Raw genomic sequence first — 25,327 nt, 5'->3', positions numbered from 1 at the left:
CTCCTTCAAGTCTGAGACATTCCTGTGAAAGGTACTATAAATAATAGTTCCCAATAAACATTTCCTCACTTCCACCAAGGAAAAGAGAAAATCGCTGTAGCTACGGAGCAGCACTTCTTTGTTGTAGAAATAGAATTTGAGCTAATTTCTTCTCTTTATGGCCACCCTGAGTGCATGCTGCAGTGTGGTGGTTGTCTCTGTACATGCTGGGACAAATAGTTCTAGGGTGGGGAGGAAATGTTGTTAAGAGGCTTGAAATTTCTTTTTCAGAAAATGAGTCATTCAGCTTCACTTGTGAGTGCTGCCTGATTCCTAGCCATTGCTCAAAGGGATAAATTAAGGTTACATGCTGGCTAGTGCTTATTTTCTTGGTTTTGTTTATGTGAGTCCTCTTGTACTGAGTGTTTTGGGACAGCATGAGGCATTACCCAAGAGCAATCCTGCTTTACTAACAGTTTCCTGCATTTTTGTGTCTTATGGGAGAAGGGAGATGTGTTGGTGAGTTGGTGGTATAAATTGCAGTGCTCAGGCTGGATTGCTAGGGGAGCACCTCTGAGGCAAGTTAGAGCACGAAAGGTGTTCCCTTCCCTTCCCTGTTCCCTCCCACCACAGCATTAACATGCTGGAGTAGTTACAGCCAACATGCACAGAAGTAGTGATGTGTCTGGTTTGACTTCTCTCAGAGTCTGCTTTCTGATCCCCACCTGCATTGCAGAATCCCAGTCTGCACCTCTCTAGTTCCCATTCCCCTCTTTGTGCCTTTAGCACTTCAAGGATATATTAAGGTCTACAGGGTTTCTTGTTGTCTGATGCCCTCTACTGCTGCATGTTTTCTAAAAAGAAACACCTTCTGAGCTGTTCTGGGTTTTTCTGCCCAGGTTACAATCAATCCCTCCTGACTGAAAGAGCTTCTTTTTGCAGCTGGGGCCATCTCCACAGCTCTCATATCCTTGTGTTTTTTCCAGGACTTCTTTCAAATTCTACAGAGTTTGTAACAGGGAACCACAAAATGTAACTGCTATGTTATTTACTAAGTTTAGAATACAGCAGAAAATGGAATGCATGCCTGCAGTTACACAACAGGAAAGTGCCTTTGCTGTCCTTTACATAGCCCTCTTCAAGCATAGAGAGAGCCGGACCAGTTTTCTGCTCTAAGCAGCGCTTGTTGAAGTCTGGTGCTGGGAATGGCCACTGGGCACACCTATGGTGTTTTATGAAGTTAAAGGAAGGAGGGCTGTGCTTGTGGTCTAAAGATTTTCAGAGTGACCACTTGTGCCCATTTTGGTGTTTGATCTTTGAAGGAGGAGAAGGTGAATGCACTCTCACTGGTGCTACTTGAAGATGGCATTTTTAAAAGGTCTAGGCAAAGCTAATTCCGTTCCCAACCAATGCACTGAATTTGCAATAGCTGGTTTTCTGTAGGGAGATCTTTAAAAAGCCTGTATTTTTTCAGAAGGTGGAATGAATGTCGAATTTTGCAGAAGCCTTGCATACTCCTGTCTTTTTCCCTAGTTTTCTTTACTGAGTACTGGAGGCAGTAACACTGTGTGATGCTATTAAAGTGCTTCAACATCCTGGAGCTGAAGTGGGGTTTGGTGTAGGATATGATGATTTAGGGGCTCCCTCTAGCGACTACTGCCTTCTGTTTGTTTCAGAGCACAGCGGATCCACACTCACCTTTCTAAAAGTCATTACACAGCCATGATGTGATGTTATTTCTTGGAACTCTGATTTACACTAGGTCTTCAAGGCCTGGGTGCCCAGGAACAATTGCAGAGCAATTACCTGTCGTCCTGGAGCACGCAATATGGGTTTGTAACCTTGGGAAGAAGCCTGGCTCATGTATTCCAGGACTGCTCTGACACATGGGCCAAACTGCAGGAGGTGAGGGTGAGTGGGACAGATGCTTCAAAAGTGCTCTCCTGGTCTGGGGTAAAGCAGTAATTCAGATACCCCAACTCCTGTCCAAGGGTTGACTTATCTCATAGCTAGGGAGTAATGCGACTAATATACTTAGAAGGCTGTATGGCAATTCATTGTCCACATGGTTTCCAATAGGAGACATCATCCAGTGCTGTTTCTCCTGCACCACAGAATGGGTTCAGATCACCTGGGTTTCACTACAAAAAATTAACTGTTCACATCCAAGCCTGCCCTCCAGACTCTATGTTCAATGGTGAGACAGGCACATTGAGGGCAGCCCAGCTGTCCTACAATGCTATTCTGGGATTAGATGAAACATCCTCTGAAAGTTCCAGTCTATCTTTAATGCCTGTACAGAGAGAATTTGTATGGCTCTATATTCAAGCTAGATTGGAATTGTTTAAAGTGATACCAAACCATACTTTAGTCATTCTAGTAAGAGATCAAACAAATGAATGCTACGATATAAAAAAAATGATGAAAGCTATTTTTATTACAACATTTTCAATAATGTTCTGAAAGGTGAGTTTTTATTTTTTAAGTTAAAGGAAAAACATCTAATATGAATTAAACAGTCCTACTATTTGAACAATGGAGATGCCTTTAATTTAATTTCTAAAACCTATATACTTCTTATTCTCTTGGGACTGAAGCTGTTAGACGTGAAGTATTTAGTTATATTTTGAGCTGTAATGGAAAAAGCATAATCTAAAATTCCAGAAGACTAAAAAGTTAATATTTGGAGTAAGATATATTTTTTATTGCATTCTTGGTGTGTATTTCTCAAAACATCCAACTTCAAGGCACAAAAAGGCAGTGACACAAACCCGTGAGCATACATGAGATCAAGGAAGCCCGGTGTGAGTACTCTGAGAACCCTCACTGTTTTTTTCTGCAGCACTGATGAGGCCTCACCTCGAGTCCTGTGTTCAGTTTTGGGCCCCTCATCAAGAAGGACACGGAGGTGTTGGACCAGGACCAAAGGAGGGCAGCAATGCTGGTGGTGGATCTGGAGCAAAGCCTGATGAGGAGCAGTTCAGGAACTCAGGGTGTTTATCTAGCCTGAAGAAAAGGAGGCTCAGGGAAGACCTCATTGCTCTCTACAACCACCTGACTGGAGGCTGTAGCAAGGCAAGAGGACTTGGTCTTCTCCCAGGTAGCAAGCTAAATAATCAGAGAAAATGTTGAAAATGCTTCAAGTTGCACCAGGAAAGTTTTAAATTAAATATTAGGAAAAATTTCTCCTTTGCAAGAGTTGTCAAGCATTGGAGCAGGCTGCCCAGGGAAAAGGTTGGGTCACCACGCCTGGAGGTATTTAAAAGACATGTGGATGTGACACTTGGGGACATGGATTAGTGGTAGACTTGGCAGGCTGGGTTAATGGCTACACTCAGATGGTCTTAGAGGTCTTTTCCAGCCTAAACAATCATGTGATTCTCTGTCTGAGTGAGAATGTGTGGGTTCCAATATAAACAAAACAATGAACATAGTTACAGTGAAAAGGGTTTCTGGAATCTACGTGAGACAGATTTTGCTGGGAAACTTTCTTCCTCTGATGTTTTACTATCTAAGGACAAGAAGATCAGTCTTGGGAGAAACAAAGCCCAACACAAATGCAACCTACTTCAGAAATCATGATTCCCAATGAGAAAAAAAAAATGTCTCTACTACTAGATATGAGTTGTTTCTCATCTATATAGTGTAAACATTCTCTCCTAATTTCCTTCTCTTAGCCACTGGTATCTGATTGAGAGATCTGTGAATTTCCTTGAAATGAACATTTTTTTTATTTTACTTTGGTTGAATGAATAAATTGTAGGAAAAGTTTTTATTATAATATTTAAAGATAAAACAACTCATACCAAAAGTATCTTAACCCCTCACCATCTGCTGCTGAGAGAGGCTCAGAATCACCACAGCAAAGGGCTAGGACAGACGCAGGTAGGCAGAGCAGGGTGAGGCTCACAGCACTCAGCAGTAAACACTCAACTTTCTCATTGCCATTACCATGAGTCTGGGAACACTCAGACAGGATTTTGACACTTACCTGTATCATTGCTTTTGGAATTCAAATAAGGCCAAGTTTCACCATTGCAACCTCTGTCCTCACATGCACAGCTAAGTCTTTCCTTCAGCTGTGAGGAACTGTCTTGGGCTTGCTCTGCAGAGCTGCAGTGATGAGAGAGGAGACCTGAGGGTCACATTTGATTCCCCTCCCAGGCTCAGGACAGTGCCCTACTTCTTCAGCAAGCGCACTAACCAGCAGCTATTATCTGAAATCAGGTCAGGACACCACTTCCTCCTCTTGTGGGCCAGGTTTTGGAATGAAACTGTGTCATGCTCTGGGCTTTCATCAGCAGGAGTGACTAGGCTGTGAATGTCAGAGGTGTCAGCTTGAGATAAGCGCTGACTCCCTTCTGAGGGGAACGGAGGGCCCCACATGTGGACTGGTTCCGTCCCACAGTGATGGGTCAAGTCCAGCCTCTCACCCACCACCACTCCCAAGTCCTTTTCAGCCAGGCTCTTCTTGATCTGTTTATCCCCTTAAATGCCAAGTTACAAAGCATGCCATGAAGACTGTCCTCTTTCATTTGTTTTTGTATGCCATTATCTGCTTATTCTAAATTTGGGAAGCTACATTGTGTGAGGTGTTAACTTGAGTGTCTTTTAGTCACAGTGAAAAAAAAAAGGTAATTTTCAGTATGATTCACCTCAGCCATGAATCATTTACATAAGTAAAAGCCAAACTGACACAGAAGTGCCTGTTTCTCCCCATGGGCTAAGGTCAGGTACCAGAGAGTTACCTCAAAACATGGAGGCCTCCTCGTGGCAGATGCTGATGTCTTCATGAAGTCAGAAGCACCTTTTCCTGAGTGTTTAAAGAAAGTCAATCTGATCTCCTATATTCATGACCATTAGGGTAAGAAAATTGAGCAATGAGGCACTGTTTAGCCACAATGGTGTGTAATGTTGCCATTCTACCTGGCTCTTCTCCACAGACCAGGAGTTTGTGCATCCCAAGGGATCAGTTTTAGTACAATTCCTTTGTGAAGAGAACTAATGAATATATATAAGCAATCACCATCTCCAAAGAAGCAAGTATTTGAGCAGACTAAAACAACATATAAGCTCTAAAGTTGTGAATTAGAGAGTAGGATCAGAGGGATGGGGTTTGCATTATTCTCAGTTTACCAGAAAAGAGGTTTTCAGCTAAAATGAAAGGTGTATTAGAAACTAATGAAAATGTGAAGATAGCTACAGGCACTTAAGTAATGCCTCCAAGGAGGTAGGATACTTATGGCAATACAAGGACTCCTTTTTCTTTTTGCCTCTATGATATTAAATCAAGGTGAGGGAAAAGATTTATAGAAAATTTCTCAAAACATTAGCTTCTAAATTACAGAAGAAATATTCTTCTTTCCACCCTTGTTTTTCAACCTGGTTAGCAAGAAAAAACAAAACAGAGCATTTGGCTGCTCAGTGGTCGGAGAAGGATCCATTCATGGTGGGAAATTGTGGATGAATAAATTATAATTTCTCATACCAGGCTGATCTTACATACACACATGTGAGTGTGTAGATTCAGGTATGTCAATAGAAGGAAGAGAGAATTAATAACAAGGTGGGCCTAATCCAATTAGAAGAGTGACCAAAATTCTTAAAATGTTTTTGTGTGTTGGTGTAATTCTTGGGGCTGTCCTGAGCAGGATCAGGAGCTGGATTTTGATGATCCTTGTAAGTCCCTTCAAACTCAGGATATTCTATGATTATTCATAGAACTAACTCATAACTAATCATAGAATCTGGCAGAAAAGCTTGCTTCACTGGCACTGGTGCTCCAGAAGCTTTTTTTGTTTCTTTTTCTCTTTTCCTTTCTGCTTTTCTCGTTTTGCTTTTCTCGTTTCCCAGTTGCAGTGTCAGCAGTGATACACCGTGTTTAAAAGGCAGGGGAGTTTTCCTGAGCGCTTTGTTCTGTGCCGGGATGGGAAGCGCGGTGGCCGCGGCACTGCTGCCCGCCGGTGGGGATGGAGCGGCCGCGCCGACCGCCTACACACCTACACATCACCCCAGCTCCCTCCTGTGCTGATGGTGATGGCTGGGCAAGGTTATCCAGCAAAAACCAACGATGGAGACAGTGAAATTACCTGCTTCCCCCCACACACTTTTTTTTTTTTTTTTTTTTTTTGGCATGTTCTAAATATCCAAGTATAGTAGTGATGAATGCGAGAGAGTACAGACATAAATAAAGCTGGACAAAGGGATTTTGGAAAGAACAAGTAAAGAAAGAAATAAAATAAGTGATGGAAAAAGTAGCAGAATACATGCTTCTCCTGCTCCCACTACTCATTGCACACACTGAGGGTGGAAGGTGTATTTCTGGCAGCCTGAGAGACAGGGAAGTGTACCATCATCCTTTTAAAGACAAAGATTGTCAGACTCAGCCTCATTTCTCATCAGCCTGCTCTGCTTGTTTGCATCAGCCCTGACTCACTTCCAGCATAGCAGCCCAACAGAGCATCACCATTATTTTGCAGGTTGAGCACTGGTAAATTTGGTTGGTATTTGCAACTGATAATTGGATAGAGACGTAAGTGTGACCCATCATGAACTTCCTCTCAAAAAAATTATCACTTGTAATTAAATGCCAGACTAACACAGGACTGAAAGTTTGCATGGAGCAATGGAGTCACTGGCGGAAGGTGGCAGCCGCAGCAGCAGCAGCAGCAGCATGACAGTTTTCGTGCTGTTGTCTCATCTTCACTCACTCCTTCTACACAACTACATCTCTGTTACCTCTCCCACTTACCATTGCATCAGACGTGCACTTCACCCCATCCACTCACTTTGCTCTTATTGTCCCCTTCTTGGGCTGATGGGGAGATGGAAAATCTACTCTTTGAATGAAAGAAAAAAATCAACAGTGTCTGTTGCAAAACAGACTCATTTAGCTTTCCAAATCCCTGCCATCCTCTTGACTTTCCTGATCCGGAGACAAAGCTAGGTAAGAAATTCTGAGACAGCAGTTTGCCACCAAACAGTGCTTATGTGCTGTCCTCTGGAAAATCTTTCCCCCTTACTCTTCTCCCTTTAAAAATGTCTGCTCTCCAGTGGTGCCAGGAATTATGAAGTGGCTGTTTCCAAGTTCCCTTAATGTCAAGGCAAACACTTTCTCAGCACAGGTAGAACTGTCACTAACTCTTCCGCAGCTACATGAAGTAGTTTCTATTAGGTTTGTGGGGAGTGGAGCTTCCCTTTTTAGTGGAGTAAATAGAAACAGACCCCTGGATATTCTGTCTCCAGCTTCCACCAAATGTTCCAATGCAAAGTTAAATGCTCATAGTGAAGATGGGACAAAGTTTTTGTAGTAGCAGAAGTTACTTGCAATGCTCTCACATTGCCCTTCCCATTGAGATCCCCATCACGTTCAAAGCACACAATGTCCAGTACCCAAGCAATAATTTAAGAACTGTTCCTCACACTTTTCCCAAAACATGCCTCTTGGCTGACTGCACACTTCTAACTATGTTTGTCTCCAGATCAGAATTTATTTCCCCTGGGGCTTTTTCATAATATTTGTTGCTCTAGTATTTCCACAGGAGGATTATGGAGAAATACACAGCCCTCCATGTATTCAAAGCATGCTCCTGCTTATTTCAGTTGCAGCTGTGTATTTCAACACTTCTGCAAATGAGACCACAAGGGCATCAGTCAGACAGACAGAGAATGAGGAACATTCACTCAGTGACCACCTGTGAAAAATCTTGTTTAAGGAACTCTACAGCAAAGGCTAGGGCAGTCTGGAAATTTTCAGACCAAACAGAGCTTTGTCAAAACCACAGTTTGTAGAGCCCAGCATGTTCTCCTTAAAATATTTCGGACTGAACAAACTGTTATGAAACTGAAAATTATGCCCAGGGGGAACTGAGCTTTGACTTCCAAAAAGGCTGTTGGCTTCTGAGCCAGGGAAATTGAAAGTGGAAGTCTCTTGATTAAAAGGAGCTCATCAAGACCCCTCCCTAGGCTGAGCAACTTTGGGAAGCAAATAGCCTAAGCACAGTTGGGGGAATTCACATACATGTTGTGATACAGGACTTCCCACAGCCATTGGAAGGACTGACATTCATCAGGACTAGAGATAGGATCTGTAGATTGGCCAAAATGTTTTAGTAGAAGTGGTTTTAAGTCAAAACTGAAACAACTCTTGCCTTAAAAGAAGAAAAAAAAATCAGCATCTGTGGAAAGTAAATATGACTTTTCAGCCAGCTCTCACTGACAGAAAGAGAATGCAATTCTGATTTAAACAGGACACTGTAATGTCTCTTCTTGCATGTTCTACCTCATTTACTACTTCCTTTCAACATTTCTAAGATATATTTCTGGCCTTCAGCTTAAAACACTTTCCATCAATATCCTATTTTCCACAGGATGAAGTATCTTCCTTCCATCCACTTAGTGAACTGGGGAGGGAGGCAGGAAAAAAAGTCAAAGCAAACTTGCAAGAGAGTGAATGAAGATTATTACTTGGCCACATGGTTTGATCCAATTTACACTCTTAGGTTTGAGGTCATGCAGTACCTGATGACTACTAGCAGCTTGCTGTGCTGAACTGGAACCTGCCCTGCTCAGCACATAAATGTTTGCTGATCCTGTTGAAGCACACACTGAGGACCCTGTGTTTCATTAGCACTCAGGAAATGAACACCCTTCCTTCCCCAGCAGGACCTTTTCTGACCCACCACTCAGTCCATTCTCTGCCTCTCACATCTCCTGCTTTCTTATCAGAGAATCAGGCAGGGCAAAGGGATCATTTAGGAGGCCTGGACTTCATCCTGCTCAAAGAAGGATCAACACTGAATTCAGAATATGTTGCTCAGGGATTTATCCAAAAAAGTGCTGGAAATCTGGGAGAAATCAGTGGCTGACTGCACTCCCCATGGTGTGGCTCTTCACTAACTTCTTGCTCAGATTTTGGCTAACATCATGCTCTGAGTTATTCCCTGGTGTGTGCTGGGGTCATTGCTGTTCAGCCAAAGCAAAGGCAACACTTGTGCTGGACACAGTGGCCAGAAAGGACTAAAGGTCCTTGTACAGCCATTGCCACCTGCAGCCTGCTGTCTCCTGCAGCCATCATCTCTGCCTGTTGCTTGTCTGGCAAAACCTGCTGGCTCCTGGAGATGGTGTAGACCAAATGTCCAAGTTGGCAAGTGTCAGCTTACCCAGACAGTGTTTGAAGTGGCTGCAGCAGCAGCTGGATTGCTGAGGCTTTCATGCCTCACAGTGTGGCACCTGTGCCATGGCAGAGGAGGAAGAACCAGAGCTCTTCCCTATGTTTTGCTCATAGGTGCATGAGTTATGAGTTGTAAGCTGTGAATAAGAGAGCTTGTGAATTAGAAATCAATAAATTAAATCCTAGCTAAGGTCTCTCCTGTTCCTGCCATCCAGCTCCAATTCTATTTTGTTTCCCCCATCACTGCTGGGATCTATGTAACCTGCAAACTCCACGAGAGTCTTTTTACATCAAATATTGAGCTTCCCTCTTCCCTGTATTTGCATGAGCTTCCTTCTCACTCCTGTTTGGACTGACCTTGAAGAACAAACTTAGACCTTACTGATGTAATCCAGACACAAAACTGCTGGGAACATTTTCCTCTTCTTTTTGAAAGTTCCATAGAGATAGAATATGCTTAACATGAGAGAGCATAAAATATTGTTCAAAAGCATATACCCTGTGAAAGTCCAGAAGAAAGGGAGGAAGGAAGAAAGAAAACTCTTTTGAAAACAAAGAAAAACCCACATTATACACATTTCTTCTTTCAAAGCAAAATCTCTAGTCCTTTCCAAAGAAAAGGTAGTCAAAATTTTAAAATAAATTCCAAAGAATGCATTTTTCCTAACCTCATCCCTAGAAGAGTAGAACTTTGAGGGCTAAGGACAACCCAAGATAATTCAACCTAAGACACAAACCAGAGTTACAGAAACTGTCAGCTCCAGCACTATAAGCTTGGCAAAATTGTGGGACCTCTGAAATGAGTCTTAAATTGGCAAATGCTGAGCAATTTGAGAAACAGTCAGGTATAGAAAGGTCACATAATGAATATGCTCTGTATGTTGGCAGGGTGTGTGACTGTACATCATATGAAAGAGATGAGATGCACATTACATTAAATACATTACATTCAAAGCAGCTATACATCTGTCAACTGCACATTATTAAAAAGGAAAGAATGATATAACTTCACACTTTCTGTTAAAATGTACTGGAAAGAAAAAGTCCCTCATTGTGCTACTTAACACCATGTGAAAAAGAACCAGAATATGCACAAAGTTTGTTGCATTTGCAGAAACCTCTCTAAAATGCAAGATATCCTTGATAAAAATGTAGAATATTGTATGAACCAACTAGATACTAATTATTGCCTATCACACTTATTTAAATCTCTCCCAAATGCAGGATGCTTCACTAACTCCCACTCACTGAAGCATATGTGTGATGGGGGTCTGGATGCACTTTGCTACCTTCTGCACCAGCTTGTTAGCAGAATGATCAGGGAGGAACTATTATCCTTTTCTTTCTTTATGCTTTGATCAGAAAATGCTGATCTGTTAAAACTCAACTTTGTACAGAAGCAGGTTAATTTTGAAAACACAAGTTTTCTCATGAAGCCAGTGAAAAGCTAATTTGACAGCAACAAAATTGCTGGATTTGTCAGTAGAAATATCTGAATAGTCTGTCAGCTTGCACTCTGCACACGTGGGAGTTCTCATGGTTCACAGAAACATGAAGTTCAGTTTCGACCTTCTAAGAAAGGGAACACCTTTGAAAGCTTTTCTTTCAGAAGACACAAGTTTTCCTCCAAGCCAAATCATGCGCCAGACCCTTTCCAAATGTCTGCACTTTGCACATTTGTCAGCAGCAGAAGGAAGAAATACAGCCTGGGAAATGGCTTAAGCCAAGAACACATAAGCCCACCAAAACCACTGGGGAAGCTTACACCACAAAATAAAAGTTAGATTTGCAAGTTTAGCTACCAAGTCTCTGGGAAAGCAACAGTAGAACATCATTTTTCCTATAATCAGACAATGTTAAAATCAACAAACTTTTGATGAGAGATTCTGGGCATAATTAATGCACTTCAGTAACAACAAACAACTCACTGCATGCATACCTATATGCAGGATTGTACAGACTTGGTTAAATGGAGGGCTCCTGTATAAGGACTTAAAATGCCTTTTTGGCAAATTCAGCACATCAAAGTTTAATAATAATAATAATCATATAGACAAAAAAAAAAAGAGAACAAAGCAGCTGCAGCTGCACAACACATAAACACATTTAAAAAAAGGAGGACTTGCAGGTCCTTGAAACTGTGGTTAAGCCTCATAAATATCCCAGAGTAAAAATCCAATACACATATGCTTATTGCTGAAATGTCTTCCCAAAGCCCAGAGAAGATGAAATAATTGCTTCATTAATTTACCATGCTTTATAATTCTGAGCTCCAAATCACTTTTATTTATTATCTATCACCATGAGAAATCAATCAAAACACAATTCATAAAAACAGACAAGGAAACTGCAATATGCAGAGCATCTTTTCTTTACTAAGTGAGCTTATATAACACAATTCTCAGGTCCTAAAAATATTTTTCAAATAAAGTACAATTCATTATTTGGGGTTTTACTTTTTATCTATTCCTATAGCACTTCAATGCTTCTTTAAGAGCAGGGCAAAAAGTAGAATAGCTCCTTTGAGCATAAAATATTTGGGATTAAAAAAAGGCATAAATACTACCTACTGAACAAATCAGCCAGACAAAAGAAAAGGAAAAAGGACATCTGTTTATTCTTTCTACAGATCTGAATTTTTTTGTAAAACAGAGTTAAGCATTATATTCAAAACCACAGAAAAAGCCTCTGAGATACAAGTTTATTTTCTTAGTTGAATGGCTGGTTCCAGATCTATTGGATTTTTCTTTTTACTGTATTCCATAGAATGGATCATGGCAAGAAGCAAGGGAAATATAAAAAATATGCATGAAGTAGTATTTCCATTGGATAAACTGCTCAAAAGAAGATAAAATGCTATTCCTAAATGCCCAAGACCAATGTGTGTATACATACTCTCAGATATATACAGATACGTCTACATACTGTATATATCTACACACATATCTACATATGACTGCAGAAATTATGGAGCCAGAAATCCAATTCCAGCCATGGTGTTGTGCCTAATCTCACTGTGTTTCTTCCTGTGCCAGCCTTGTTTACATAGAAGTGTACACGTATTCCTTGGCAAATAGCAGTGCTTTGAAGATTGAGCTGTTGAAGTGTTTTACATGTCCTTTCTCCAGTAAAATAATTCTAATTAGTAAATGCTAATAGATTGTAGTAATTTATTCACTTTTTGCTCACAGGGAAGAAGCAAGACAGTGGCTGCAATTCTGTGTATTTTTTTAATTATCCCAGACATTTAGAATTTTTCCTTCCCCAGTATCTCTAGGGAAAGAAAAAAAAAAACCCAAAACTCAGAACACAACAACTAGCAATTTCATTTTGTGGTGAGGAATCTACTGTTCAATGTTTTTCCTCCACATTTTATATATTAAATACTTTACTGGTGAAATAATGCAAATCTAGGATACACTTTAATTTTAGATTTCCTTTTCAATTGATAACACTTTGATAGTCTGGGGTCCTGGTCATGCTGTTATTTTTGGGCAACTCCTCCTTTGGTTTGCCACATGGATAACAAATTGTTTAAAAGGCAAAACCTCATTGTTTTAGAGTTGTTATCTAGAGTGTCTCATTGTCTAAAATAAATTGGCTTTCTGGTAATCACATGGTGGTTATTTCACAAGTATGTCTGGTATGTTTCCTGTTTTGGGTTTGCATATCAAAGTGAAGAAAATTCTTAGAAGCCTGTGGTGGATTGGGAGAGATTGAATTGGCAGTTTTATTACAATTCAATATTTTTTCTGACAAAGGCATAGGTAGAGAAGAAAATGGCATTAAGCATAAAAACAGAAATAAAGAGCTTCAGAGGAGTCTTACTGCACCAAAAAAAGTACCATCTCCATCCAAGGATATTTTAGCCCTTCTCCGTGGTATTGTAAGTTGAAGTTCATCTCCTTCTTCTAATTTTGCAATGCCTGGAAAAAGATTTGGAATATCTCAAATACACTCCTTTATAAATGGTACTCAAAAGTCTTTATGTGTCATCTTCCAAATATAAGCAAGGCTTGTTACTTGTGATGACTGTTTTTATCTTTAGGTACAATCTTAGAGTTTACAGCCTATCCAAAGCTGACACTTTACATCCTCTGTGAAGATGGACGATTTCAACCCTGCACTCGGCATAGCAGAGTTCACTTCAGCAAACACAGCAAGAATGTCTACCAGTGGTGTAGCCAGGTTCCTCATGTTATGGTGATGAGACAGTCACAATCAGCATTGACTACTACTGGCCCCAGACTACTCTGTTCCCACACTTCTGGAGGAGGTCTTATGAGCTTTGCCAACCTAATGAAGTGACCACACATCAGCTGATCCACTGCAACAGTTTGCCTCCAGCCAGACACACTGGAGCTGATATGATAACCACGAGCATGCTGCCTTCGAGCTGCAGCTGCTGAGCTGAGAACACATCTAATGCCTGCTGTGACACAGCCCAACAGCATGAGAGAAAGCAGTCAGAACTCTTTTTTCCAGGTGAAAACAGAACAGTGGGAATTTGGGAAGCAGGAATCATGACGTGGCAAGACAGAGATCCTAGTTAGGAAAGGGGAGCAGTAATACAGGGGTAAAATCAGAATATAGATGAACTAGCAACATAAGCACCTTCAAAAAAGGGGCAAAAAATCAAAGGAAGTGTTTGGACATCCTCGATTGCCAGGACAAAGTATTTAGTTAGTTAGTCAGTTAGTTGGAATATTTTTTATGGGGGAAAAATGTAGCTGCCTGCCACATCCCATTTGTGTAATGTCATTACTTGCTGACAGTCAACTCCATCCCTCAGTGTCATCCACTTTTTCATAAGGCACTGAAAAAAAAAGTCTTGCTCAAAAATAACCAAAGAGAAAACCCCACCATTAAGGTGGAAAGACAGACAGATAAGAAATTATATATGGGGTTTTATAGGCCTTGACACTAATTCCTGAAATGCTACTGCAGGAATATACACATATATTGACCATTGAGCCTGCTGGACTTACGTTAAATATTTTAATTTGTCTTTCTTGTGGTGCTTCTAATTTGTGCCGTCATAAAGACCACCTTATAGGAATTAACTGTTTTTCATCAAACCAGACTAAAAATCCATCATCCTTTATAAGGAGTTAGAAATGTCACAGTAAGGTACGAAGGTATTGGATGGCTAACATCCATACATGACATTTCAAAGGAGAATATAGCAATTTAATATTTTATTGGGATGACTAAATGTGGAATTCAACTCCTAAGTTAAACTGAGTTCCTCAGTGAGGACAGTAGGAATTCCTCTTGCCTGCCTCAGGCATCTAACTGAAAGCTCCAAAATGTCTAACCACATTACAGAGGCAATGGAGGGAGCAAAATTGTTCAGATCACTGAGCTAGATGCATAATCTCCAGTTGCTGATATTTCATATAAAACTGTATTTTCTGAAAGTGTTCTGTAATTTTTCATTTAGCCAGATCCATGAATGCAAACCCTGTTCTTTATGACTGCTACAACACAATTGCCCCTCACTACAGATTCTAATTGATGTAGCTTTTTATTTGCAAACAAAGAAAAGGAAAATGCAGATATTTACCAGCAGTATAGCAAGAATTATTTGGATAAGACTGTGGCATATTTTGGATGCAGCGAAACAATGTCACCAGGCTGAGATCATCACCAAACACATGAGCCTTCTTCCTCTGTATTAGGTGTCCCATAGCAAATGTTGTGTCTGTATATAAAACCTACAGAAGGAAGAGGTGGAAACTTGAAACTTATTGTATGGAAGCAATAAAAAATCCTGACAAAAGTCAGGTGCTGAAGTGAATTGAGCTTTCTCACCTGGCCATATATGAAAAAATAACCTGTTTCTTTGATGACTATTTTATTTCCTTGTTCTTCTAGGGCTGTTCCACGTTTAAAGCTCAGGAGCCAAGGGACAATGCTTGAATCATCTAAAAGACAAAATAATTTTGGGTGATTGGAAATGTTATTTTCTTCATTTTCACCTGCCGAAAAATAACAAAGGCTGACTTCTAGAAAGAAATTTCAGTCTCCCTAGGTGGATTTCCCCACTGGAAAGATGATATTTGCAAGACCCATCCAGATACAGGGATCTTCCAGATGCAGGGACCTCCTTGTTGTTTTTTGAAATTTTTTTGTTTGTTGTTGTTGGGTTTTAAAAAAAAAAATATTTATTTATTTTTTTTTAAATTTGCTGTTAAAACTCAGTTACTGCTTTGAAGTTAGGTAAAATTTGTTGAAACAGTTATCCCATTTAACTATAAATCATGGCACATATTCTTACCTTTCTGTTGGATATCACTTTTGCTGTCAGCAATCAGTTGCAAGCAGGCCTGCAGCACTGCAAAGTGAAAGCATTTTGAAATCAAAGAAACATAAGTCAGTAACAGAATAAACTTATGAAACTACTTTAAGAAAAAAAAAAGGTCATGGAAGAAATCTCTCAGTCTCACAACTTATTTTAAACCAGAACAGTTTGAACACAGATTTTACTCATATGTACAAAATGAAAATTTCTGTCACAACATATTCTAGATGACTTTCAGAGAGTCAAGTTGGAGGCCTCAGGTAGCAGCACAAGTAACACTTGCTTATTTCCATATCTGGTCCTTATATAACTATGTACAGTAAGTCAAATGAGCTAGAAATCATTAGGTCAATTAAGCTTACTAATTTTCTAAACAAAAGCTTGAAAAAAGCCCCAACCCCACTAATAGACAGCAGATTTTCTCTGTTTGACATATTATTTAGAGAAATTACTTCCTATTTATAATTGCTGTAAAATATTAGTCGTACATACTTTCATAATAAATTCTCAAAGTCCATATATACATACTTTCAATATGTCATCAGATACCTACACTAGATCAACCTATACTAAGAGGGAAAATAGAGAGAGTTAGCAAATTAATGCACCCTTAGCAAATTCAGGCACACATAACAAATAACGTGGTATCTGTCAAAATGTCTTGCTCAAAACTGTAAAGATTGGTGACATTAATGAGAAATTAGATATTTGTTCAGAAAAAAATACTGCAGAATGTTAAAATATAAATTTGTAAGTGAAACAAAGATCTTCCTGCTAAGCATAAGTGTCAGGCAACAGGGTAAAAGGAAAAGAAATAGCTGCATTTGCTTGGAGCAGATTTTAATCAAAACATCTGGTTGTTATGTTACTTTGAAGGATGGAAAACCGAGTAGTAATACTTACTTCACTTGACAGAGACCAAATGAATTTATTAGGAGTCAAGAGAAGAAAATTCTGCCATGGATTGCTCTGTTTTGTTGCCACTTTTCAGACAAGAAGTCTGTGGGTTAGATTTGGCCACACAGATTTGGCGATAATGGGGAATGCCATGGATATGTGGGATCCTGTTTCTGCATCTGTCAGTGGCACCCACATGGGCAGCCAAGTGTCCAGTAGCACAAACCTCTTTGTGCACAGCAGGTAGCCAGAGGATTTGGGTGGAAAGAAGTCTCTTTATGTTTCTAAATCTCCTTTTTAAGGAGTCCTTCTTGAAAACAGCAGAGGAGGGCTGGATGCTCACCAGCACTCAGCAGTGCCAACTGGCAGCACAGAAGGATTCAAGTGCACATCTAGGAATGCATCAATTCCAGAACAATCACACAACCTGCAAGCCCTCATGGTAATAGGAATTCTATCATCCAAACTCCTGTCTCCTACACTGAAATGTGTCCTTGAGTCTTTTCTATACACATCAATAATGTAATACAATTTATAGATTTTTCAAACCAAGAATTTAAGGGCATCTGAATTATCTACTTTAAGGCGGAAATAAAAAACCTCAAGCCAACACAAAATTAATAAAGGTATTATACTTCATTCATTTTTCTATCACACTTGTGAGCAAAATAATTTTCTGAAAAATAAACTTCTAAATAAAGTGAAAATGCAATTTTATGGAAACACACAACATCAGGCAAATAATTTCCCAAGTTATTAATTCATTTTGAAACAAAATGTCTTCCTAGTGAATGGAATTTGGTGGTCACCTAGTATTTCAGTAAGCTAAAACAAAATTTCAATTTTTACTTTTAAATTAACTCACTATTGTGGGCACCAAATTTTTCACTAACCAAACAAGAAGAGTTGTGATGATTCCCACTAACCAGCTGCTATCCAGCTGCATGCCAGTGAGCAGTGTCTACAAGGAGTGAAAGCTATGGCTGCTTTAGCAACTCATTAAACTTGCCTGCAAACTTGGTGGGCATTCTTCAAACTATCCTGATTCTCAGTTTGCAAGTGTGGATTTCTGTTTCAGCTGGTTGCAGCACCGAAATTGTAGTCAGCATTGCTGAGAACTGCTCTTAGTAATTAAAATCTGCAAGATCAGTACAGTTTGAGATCATCTCCGTCTTTTTAAAAAAACATTGCAAGTCTGCTTCATTCTAAACACATCAGATCTGCACTTAATCTCCTAAAAAATCTTTCTCTTTTCTTTTAATATATGCAGATATATATAGGAACAAGCCTCCACAGAATATAGTAAGCTTGTTTTTGGAGAAAATGCATGCAATTGTGTCCTTCATGACAAGAGGAACTAGCACAGTGGCCATTTTCCCTAAAGCTACAAGAGACAATATCTAAAAAAGTGCTTGAAGGATTGACCAACAACGTGCTTCAAAAATATGTTCAGAAGCCAAACTGACACATAACTATTTCCCGTATATACAAGTACTTTGACTTCAGTGGAACTATTTACATGCCTAAAATTGAGTAATTTATTGAAAAAAATCCAAGTAAACACTACTACTAAGAAGGAGAAGATATGGAAATACAAAGTACATTTTCTGGGTAAATTATCAGAAATTTTCAGTAAAAAGTAAATATTGCTAAAAAACACCAGCAATTGTACTCCAAGAAGTACCCTCATCTTAAGTGCAATATGAAGAATACATGTATTATAAAATACACATTGAATAGTTGCTATTTAATGTCTTTTAGCCCAGTGTAAGTCAAACCTGAGCAACACCTTTGTAGTCTAGAGGATTTTTGATTAATAATGAAAGCAAAATGCAGGATTAATGCAATACAACTTGAAAATGTGTAAAAATACCTGGACTGAATGTTACCATGAGATCTATCTGTATAAAAGTGTCTTGAAGATGTTAGACAGTCCAGATGCCTTTATAAACCACAGCCAGCACATGCAATGATGTGTTCTCTACTGGCTGAGAAATGCAGTCACAATTTAAAAAAATCTCTACTATCTTTTGCTGAAGAACAGCATATCTCCATGATTTAAGAACTTACATTGATAAAATAAAATTTCCCCTTGCATGTAAACTTTGTTATTTTTAAAATTGCATAATAATTTTAGTATTTTGCAATCTCACTTAATGATCCATCCAAACAAAATTTCAAGTTTAATATTTGTGAGCTCATGCATAAAATGTTAAGTTTTGATATCTGAGGTCTGAGACATTTGTGCTCATTTTTGCTGAAATAAAACCTAGGAAAAACCCTGATGTTGAAAAAAAAAAGAAACAAACCCAGACCTCCTTATACAGGTTCCTTTTTTGTCTAGATCTGTTCTCTGTAGGCTTCCCAAAGCACATTTAAACACCAGACAATTTAATTTATAATGACAAGCATTTTCTTGAAGCATTTGCAGTTTTTCTTCCCTTAACTTCTTGATTTCTCATCACAAGAAGTCTTCTAGTTTTTGCTTGTGCATTTTTATAAACTGGTTTTCATGAACTCTATCACAATAGAAACCTGGACAACTGGTTAATCTGATATTATTTAATAGAGATGCCTTTATATGGCATTAATTATGGATTCAGTCCATCCCTGTATTAAAATGCCCTGATCATAGTTGCATGGATGACTAAGAGCTAACAAACATCTTCAAAGAATTAATAGCATTATTTTGGCCTTCACAGAATTGCCAATAACATGTTACCTTTAGAAAAATAAGGGAAGTGTTTACTATGGATTAAGACTTCTATTATACAGTATACAGCAGAATGTTGGGTTTAAAACTTAGAGCCTATTTGGTGTATTTTTGATTATGCAGTGTTCTGCATAATACACAGCACTGATTTATCCACTCATTCATTCAGTGAAATTCTTCATGTAAAATTGCAGTAATTGCATCAAGTAATTTTCTCTCCCTCTTCATAGAAGGGTCTATTTCCTTTTGAGTTAGACTTTTGCCAGCAGAAACAAATAAGGATAACATATATTTTCAAGAAGTAGGCCTTTCTTTTTCCTTTTTCCTTTTTCCTTTGATTTTAATTTTTATTTCATATTTGACCTCTTCAAACAATGAAATATGAAGTATTGTGAATATTTGGTAAGGGAATTTTATATGTGGCATTTGTTTAAGCTAGTAAAAAAAGCTTACATCTCAATTCAAAGATCACTAAAGTCAAGTACCACTTGTAAAACCTCTTGCCATCCCTCTATCACAGATATCTGAAGTAACAACATACACAGTCAAAACACTTCCAACCAACAAATGTACCAATATTCCAGTACAGCAATTTTATCAAGAGCAATGGCAAAATTCTAACACAATGCTTCGAAGGTAAGAGTTACTTCCCACAGACATGACTGCTATTGGAGTAGAACCTGAAAATTGCTAGTAAAAAAAATGAATTGCCAAATCACATGCCAGGTGACGCAGCCTCATTGATTTGTGGAATTACATAGAATAGCTCCTCAGCTCCTTCATGCATGCAAGGAGTTGGGCAACCTCTGTACACCAAAGCAAATGTAGTCCATGGGGGCTCCACTCTGATCCCAGCATTTGTGCTTACAGAAGGCCTGATTCTCACCTCCCTCAGCCATGGGGATCAGAATCCCACAATAATGATCAGAACGAACCACTGAAGGAGTGTGAAAATGAAACCTGATGTTCGTACTTTGGCTTAGGCAATGGGACCTAAATCTTGTTCCTAGGCTCAAGTGCACATGCAGCTTTTAGGAACACACAGGCAATGCAATCAATAACTGTGAATGAAATATAAAATTCAGGAGAGGTCTTTTCTTGTGCACCAATTTTCCTCCACAGATGAAATTTGCAAAGAGAAAGACAAAAAGAAAAAGTACATCTGTTGAAACGTGTCCTGATATGACATTTGCCAGGAGTGTATGTTTCAAAATCACCCATTACCTCCTACTCATTGCATCAAGAACTCTGGTTCTGACTGCTGACTGTGCAGCTTTATTTGGAATTGATGCTTGAAACACTTCTCTTCAACCTACCCGAGCTGGAAATTTTTTCAAGACACAAAATGTGCAGCTACTGATGACTAATAGTTTTATGCATTAGCACAGACAAATGTAAACTCCACAAAAAAAGAAACAACATTGTGTTAAAGGCACTTTCATTCATTTGTCCTTTTAATTAAAATGCTTCACTTGTATGCATTAAAATGAAAATTCAGTATGCTTAAGAAAGGCTGTAGTAGGTCTAAAAAAAAATGATGGGGCATCCATTCCTGGAATTTGATGATTAAAGTCTAAAAATCCCAGAACTGAACGATAACTGTATTTATAAACAAGACATTAGTTCTATATGTTACTTCTGCTCTCTGTTGGAGCACAAGAGAAGGAATTAGATACCAGTGACATTTCCAAAGATTAACTTTCTAAGGAATTCATCCATATAAAAGTAAAATGATGAGTCAACACTTAATTATGAAATCAGACTTTGAGACCATGCTGAAGCAAAGAGAAGTAGAGCAAGAACAGGCACCTCACTCAGTAGCCTGATTTATTTGTCATTAATACAGAATGAGTGCCACAAATCTGCAGGACAATTTGGAGACTGATGGGATTCTGGAACCCAGATATGAATGTCAAAAGGTCAAAATGAAGGGCCTGTAATTCTGTGTACATGACCAAGTACTAGACTGGATTCAGCACCATGAACAACACCATGTTCTTCTATTTAACTCACTCTGCTAAAACAAAATTTAACATTGACTAGTAGGTTCATGGTCATCAGTGAAATCTGATCTGAGAAAATACAATGTTACTGAATTCTAAAAAAGCTGAATTGTTTGTAATTAGAGTGGGTGGAAAGCTAATTCTAACAGACAACCTTTGATATAAATGCAAGATTTGCAATTTAATTTTTTCTTTTATATATACAAAATATGAGGTTCATGTTCAAAAACATTTTTGTAATAGGTCAACTTATGTAGTTTTTCCCTTTAAAATGAATGCTCATATTCTGTGTTTTCTTTCATCCATCCTAAATGACTTTAAAGCCACCTGTACCTTAAAAAAAGTTTACCAAAATAAGTAGCCTAATTGAAATTTTATGTGTTACAGGTATGATCAGAGGTGGCTACATGATGAGAAGAATCAAAAGTCTACTCAGAAGCACAGCTGAGGAGCCCCAAACCGGCTCATCTCAAACTGCAATAAGACAAAAGATGAAAGTTATTGTGAAGGAAACTGGATTACTTGCAGAGTACTGATGCTCTAACATTCATTTTAAAAAGTCATCTCCTTATTTTTTATGATATTTTTACTTCAGATCACTTTTTTTTATTTGGGAGTTCCTAGGGTGGGGAGGGCAGGGGAGTTCTGTGGTTCCTGTGGTAGGAAACAGGCTACAAGAAATACAATTTAAGCAATCATGACCTCAGTCCTGTTTGCGAAATCTTTCTTAGCCAAGATCTTGAATCAAAGACTGAAATAGAAATAGAATAAATCTCATATAAACCTATGGATTTTAAGAGATGTCCTAAATTAATGGAGTTTTTTTGAATATTGGAAGTAAGTGGAGTGATTATACTCTAGAACTTTAATTTCATTTAGCTTACTGAAGCTCAAGTGAAATACATTTCATGTTAGTTGCTCACTGAGAAACACATTTTTACGCAAAGCTTCATTTAGTCTTTACCTATCATTTACTCCATTTCAACTTCTCTAAATAGCTTAAGGTATCAGTTAAAATAATATAAAAGTATACATAAGAAGAGTGAACTGATTTAGCAACTCAGGGATATTTTAGTTACTCAGTGCAATTAGTGTATGTGTGCAAACTGGTATAATAAAATTCTTTATTTCATTTTATAAGACCTCATTGTGTTTGTAAAAGTAATGAAATATTTTATACCCAGAGGAAAAAAATATATCCCATTAATATGTCAACTCTATAATACACATCAGAGGTCTTTTATGGAGCAGTCTTCAATGTTCTTTGCAGAACCTTTTGAAAAAGAGAACCAGGACCAAAATAATATTACTGGGTAGGCATTCCTTTATTAATTTTACTATTTATTGATAGGTTGTTTTAATGTAGAAATGATGCTAAACCTCTGAATTCCTTGTAGTCTGCCTCTTTTGTCAGGTATGAGCCAGCTTTTCTTCTTAAAAGCTCCTATTTCCTTAAAATTCTCATTACTTCTCTCTTTTTTTTTTTTTGATGAGTATGCTTCCCAGAAAAGTGAATTGGCATTTTTATTAATAGATTTCCCTCCCTAATTTGATCAGAGAGAATTGAACAGTTAAAAATCTGAATGATTTGAAGTTGCCTTTCTCAACTCTAACACATCATGCAGATTTGGGATCTAACATTCAAAGTTTAACCTGCAGATAGCATAAATATCTGGTACCTTAAACAGCATGTCCCTACTCATGGCAGGGTGGTTGGACTACATGCCTTTAAAGATCCCTTCAAAACCAAAACATTCTGTGATTTAACATTCTGTCCTTTAAGAGAAATGCCTATGGTTAACACCATTCATTCACCAATAATTTTGAAAACCAGAACGGGCTCTGGGAGCACAGATCAACTGACAGGAGAAAGAAAAAACAAATCAAACACTCCTGCTTTTCTCTATAGAGTATACAACAGCAGCACCCCAACCCAATTCATCATCTGGAATTTACCTTTTTCCTCTGTGTTGTCAGCAGACCGCCTGCCCCTGTTTCTACTCCCGTTCCAGATTTCCTTTTGGAAGCTCTCAGCTGCGCCAGCACCAGCAAGCCTGCTCTCCTAGCAAGGAGAAGCAGCAGTCAGTGAGAGCAGCCCCACACTGGTCCATGCCCTGCAAGTCCAAACCCAGCCCTCCAGCTTACCTGCCTGGAGCTAGCTGCAGACACTTGCAGGAAGGAAGAAACAGGGCTACCTGCTTTGTTTGCATCGGGGGACACGAGTGGTTGGTCTAGTGGAGACCTTGCCTGGATGCTGTAGATCAGCTCGCTGCGCAGAGCTTCTAGTTCTGTTTTCAGGATGATAACATGGTAAAGAGACACTGCTGCAAGACAAGAGGACAGGAGCATTGCAAGCCACAGGAATGTGACAGGAAAAAGTCCCGTGGTGCCTGAAACAGCACCAGGGGGGGCAGAGGGAGAGGAGGCGGTATCCTTCTGTTGGATGACGTGCACACAGTCCACGGATTTCATCGCTGCTCTTTCCTTACTAAAGCCAGAGGGAGAGTTCAGCTGTCCCCTTCCGAGGTGCAATCCATGTTAGCAGTTGCTCTCTGAAACTAAGGGCATCCAGAATAAGTGAACAAAACGCCCAGATCATTTCCTGTCATATGAAGCTCTTGATAGCACCGTTAGACTTAATGTACACAGTGAACATCTAAGATTCTGTCTTCCCTCTGTTTCCACCTCTCTGTGCTGCATTTTGGAAACGAATACTTTCTCACAAGCTACCTTCCTCCTTTCACTTTCCACCAGTTATTTACGTGGCAGCTTGCTATAGCCATTTCCCATAATCTTTAAATTCAGGCACAGCCAATACCACAGGTGATTTTAAGCCTTATCTAAAAGTGCAGGAACCATGTAAAGTTTCCTGGCAGAAATAATGTGAAGTTTCCTGGCAGAATTTCATCCAGTGGTACTTAAAAGACATACACATATGACAGGCATGTACCTCTGTGTATATGAAGGCATATAGATGTACTCTGTATATATATTATATCCATGTTTATATTCATATCTAAAGTGCCTATATGCCTACAGAGGAGACAAATTATTAAAATTATTTTTTTTCCTTTTCTAAAAAACAATAATGAAAAACATTCCCAGGTATGAGTCACAAATTACAGGTTTCTCAGTTGTATGAAGATGCTAATTCTGCAGATCAGTTCATCACACTAACTTTAAAAGGGATGATATTTTATTAAACTTTTCTAATAAATACAGACTCTCTAAAGAACTCAAGAATCTGCATTAATGCAAAAGGGAACGTGAAGAAGCACAGAGAGGAAATTTGGTGGGGTGGAACTAGAAGTGGTTAAAACTAGGGGATGGAAAAGAATGAGAGAGGGGGAAATAAGAACAAGGTACAAGGGCAAATATTTATTTAGATAATTTAAAATTAAACACAACCCCATACATTAAACATGCATGCTGGCAACACTCAGGTGAATCCTGAGTTTCTGGTATAAGTTAGTCTTTCAAAATTTTATAAGGCTTTTCATCTTAAAACTCTATATTAGGAATTTCTTTCTTCTCTGTAACAGCAAGGATACCTAGACATCTCACATATGTTCATGTGATTTTTTTGCTGTCTTCTCATACAAAAATTCAACTTTTACCCCTTTGTTAAAAGTTCCTGTGGTCTGGGGCAGAAGAAAAATGATAAACAGTATCACAATTATGGCCAAAATCAATGGGTCAACCCCTCTTACCATGTAAGTAAACTTTATCTTCGCAAAAGAGAAAACTTTTACCGGTCAGTCCAAACACTGTGTAATAAATCCTTATGACAACAGCTACCAGAGTAGCTCAGATCAAATTAATTCTGTTGAGAAGGAGAAGGAAGAAGGAACAATAATAGAGTGACAGCTTCCGTAGCCTCTCCCTCTTCTGTTTCCTAAGGCCACGAGAAATTTAGTGTGATTATAAGCTTTATCATCTTCCGTTGTGATGCAAGGCACTCTTTTCTTTATTTTGCCACCTCCAGCAACCACACACATCCTGCACAGATAAGTAAATCTGTCCCTAAATGCAAAGGAAAAAATATATATCCTGTATCTTGCACCTAGAAGCCACATAAATACAGTGAGAAATTATATAGAAATCAGTGTGGGGTGAAAAAAATAGAACAACATACCATTTCTGTTCTCACTGTAAAGCGTAAATTAGGCTGTAAATGAGGCTGCATTTTGAAGTAAATTTAATATGAAGTAATGTAGGGGTTTTTTAACAGAATAAGCAATTATTGGTACAAAGCAGAC

The 25,327-nt window shown here is 38.8% G+C and overlaps 1 protein-coding gene across 1 annotated transcript; it reads right to left on the bottom strand.

Moving 5' to 3' along the window:
* Positions 1–12,857: 12,857 nt before the first annotated feature.
* On the bottom strand, positions 12,858–23,547 carry TNFSF13B (TNF superfamily member 13b). Its single transcript, XM_058825513.1, has 6 exons — positions 23,214–23,547; positions 23,025–23,130; positions 15,432–15,488; positions 14,966–15,078; positions 14,718–14,868; positions 12,858–13,077 (listed from the first exon to the last, which is right to left on the bottom strand). The coding sequence occupies exons 1-6, from the start codon at positions 23,538–23,540 to the stop codon at positions 12,965–12,967; spliced, it is 867 nt and encodes a 288-aa protein (XP_058681496.1). The 5' UTR covers positions 23,541–23,547; the 3' UTR covers positions 12,858–12,964.
* Positions 23,548–25,327: the final 1,780 nt, after the last annotated feature.

The sequence above is a fragment of the Ammospiza caudacuta genome, chromosome 2 (genome assembly GCF_027887145.1).
Source record: "Ammospiza caudacuta isolate bAmmCau1 chromosome 2, bAmmCau1.pri, whole genome shotgun sequence".
Lineage (NCBI taxonomy): Eukaryota > Metazoa > Chordata > Aves > Passeriformes > Passerellidae > Ammospiza > Ammospiza caudacuta.
The sequence above is the reverse complement of the archived record's forward strand: the minus strand, read 5'-3'. Positions and strand labels throughout refer to the sequence as shown.

Coding starts and splice junctions, on each gene's coding strand:
- TNFSF13B (XM_058825513.1), bottom strand. CDS start 23,540: ATGAAATCCGTGGACTGTGTGCACGTCATCCAACAGAAGGATACCGCC. Junction 23,131..23,213: donor CTGCAGCTAGCTCCAGGCAG/GTAAGCTGGAGG, acceptor TCTCCTTGCTAG/GAGAGCAGGCTTGCTGGTGC. Junction 15,079..15,431: donor AAGTGATATCCAACAGAAAG/GTAAGAATATGT, acceptor TTTGTCTTTTAG/ATGATTCAAGCATTGTCCCT.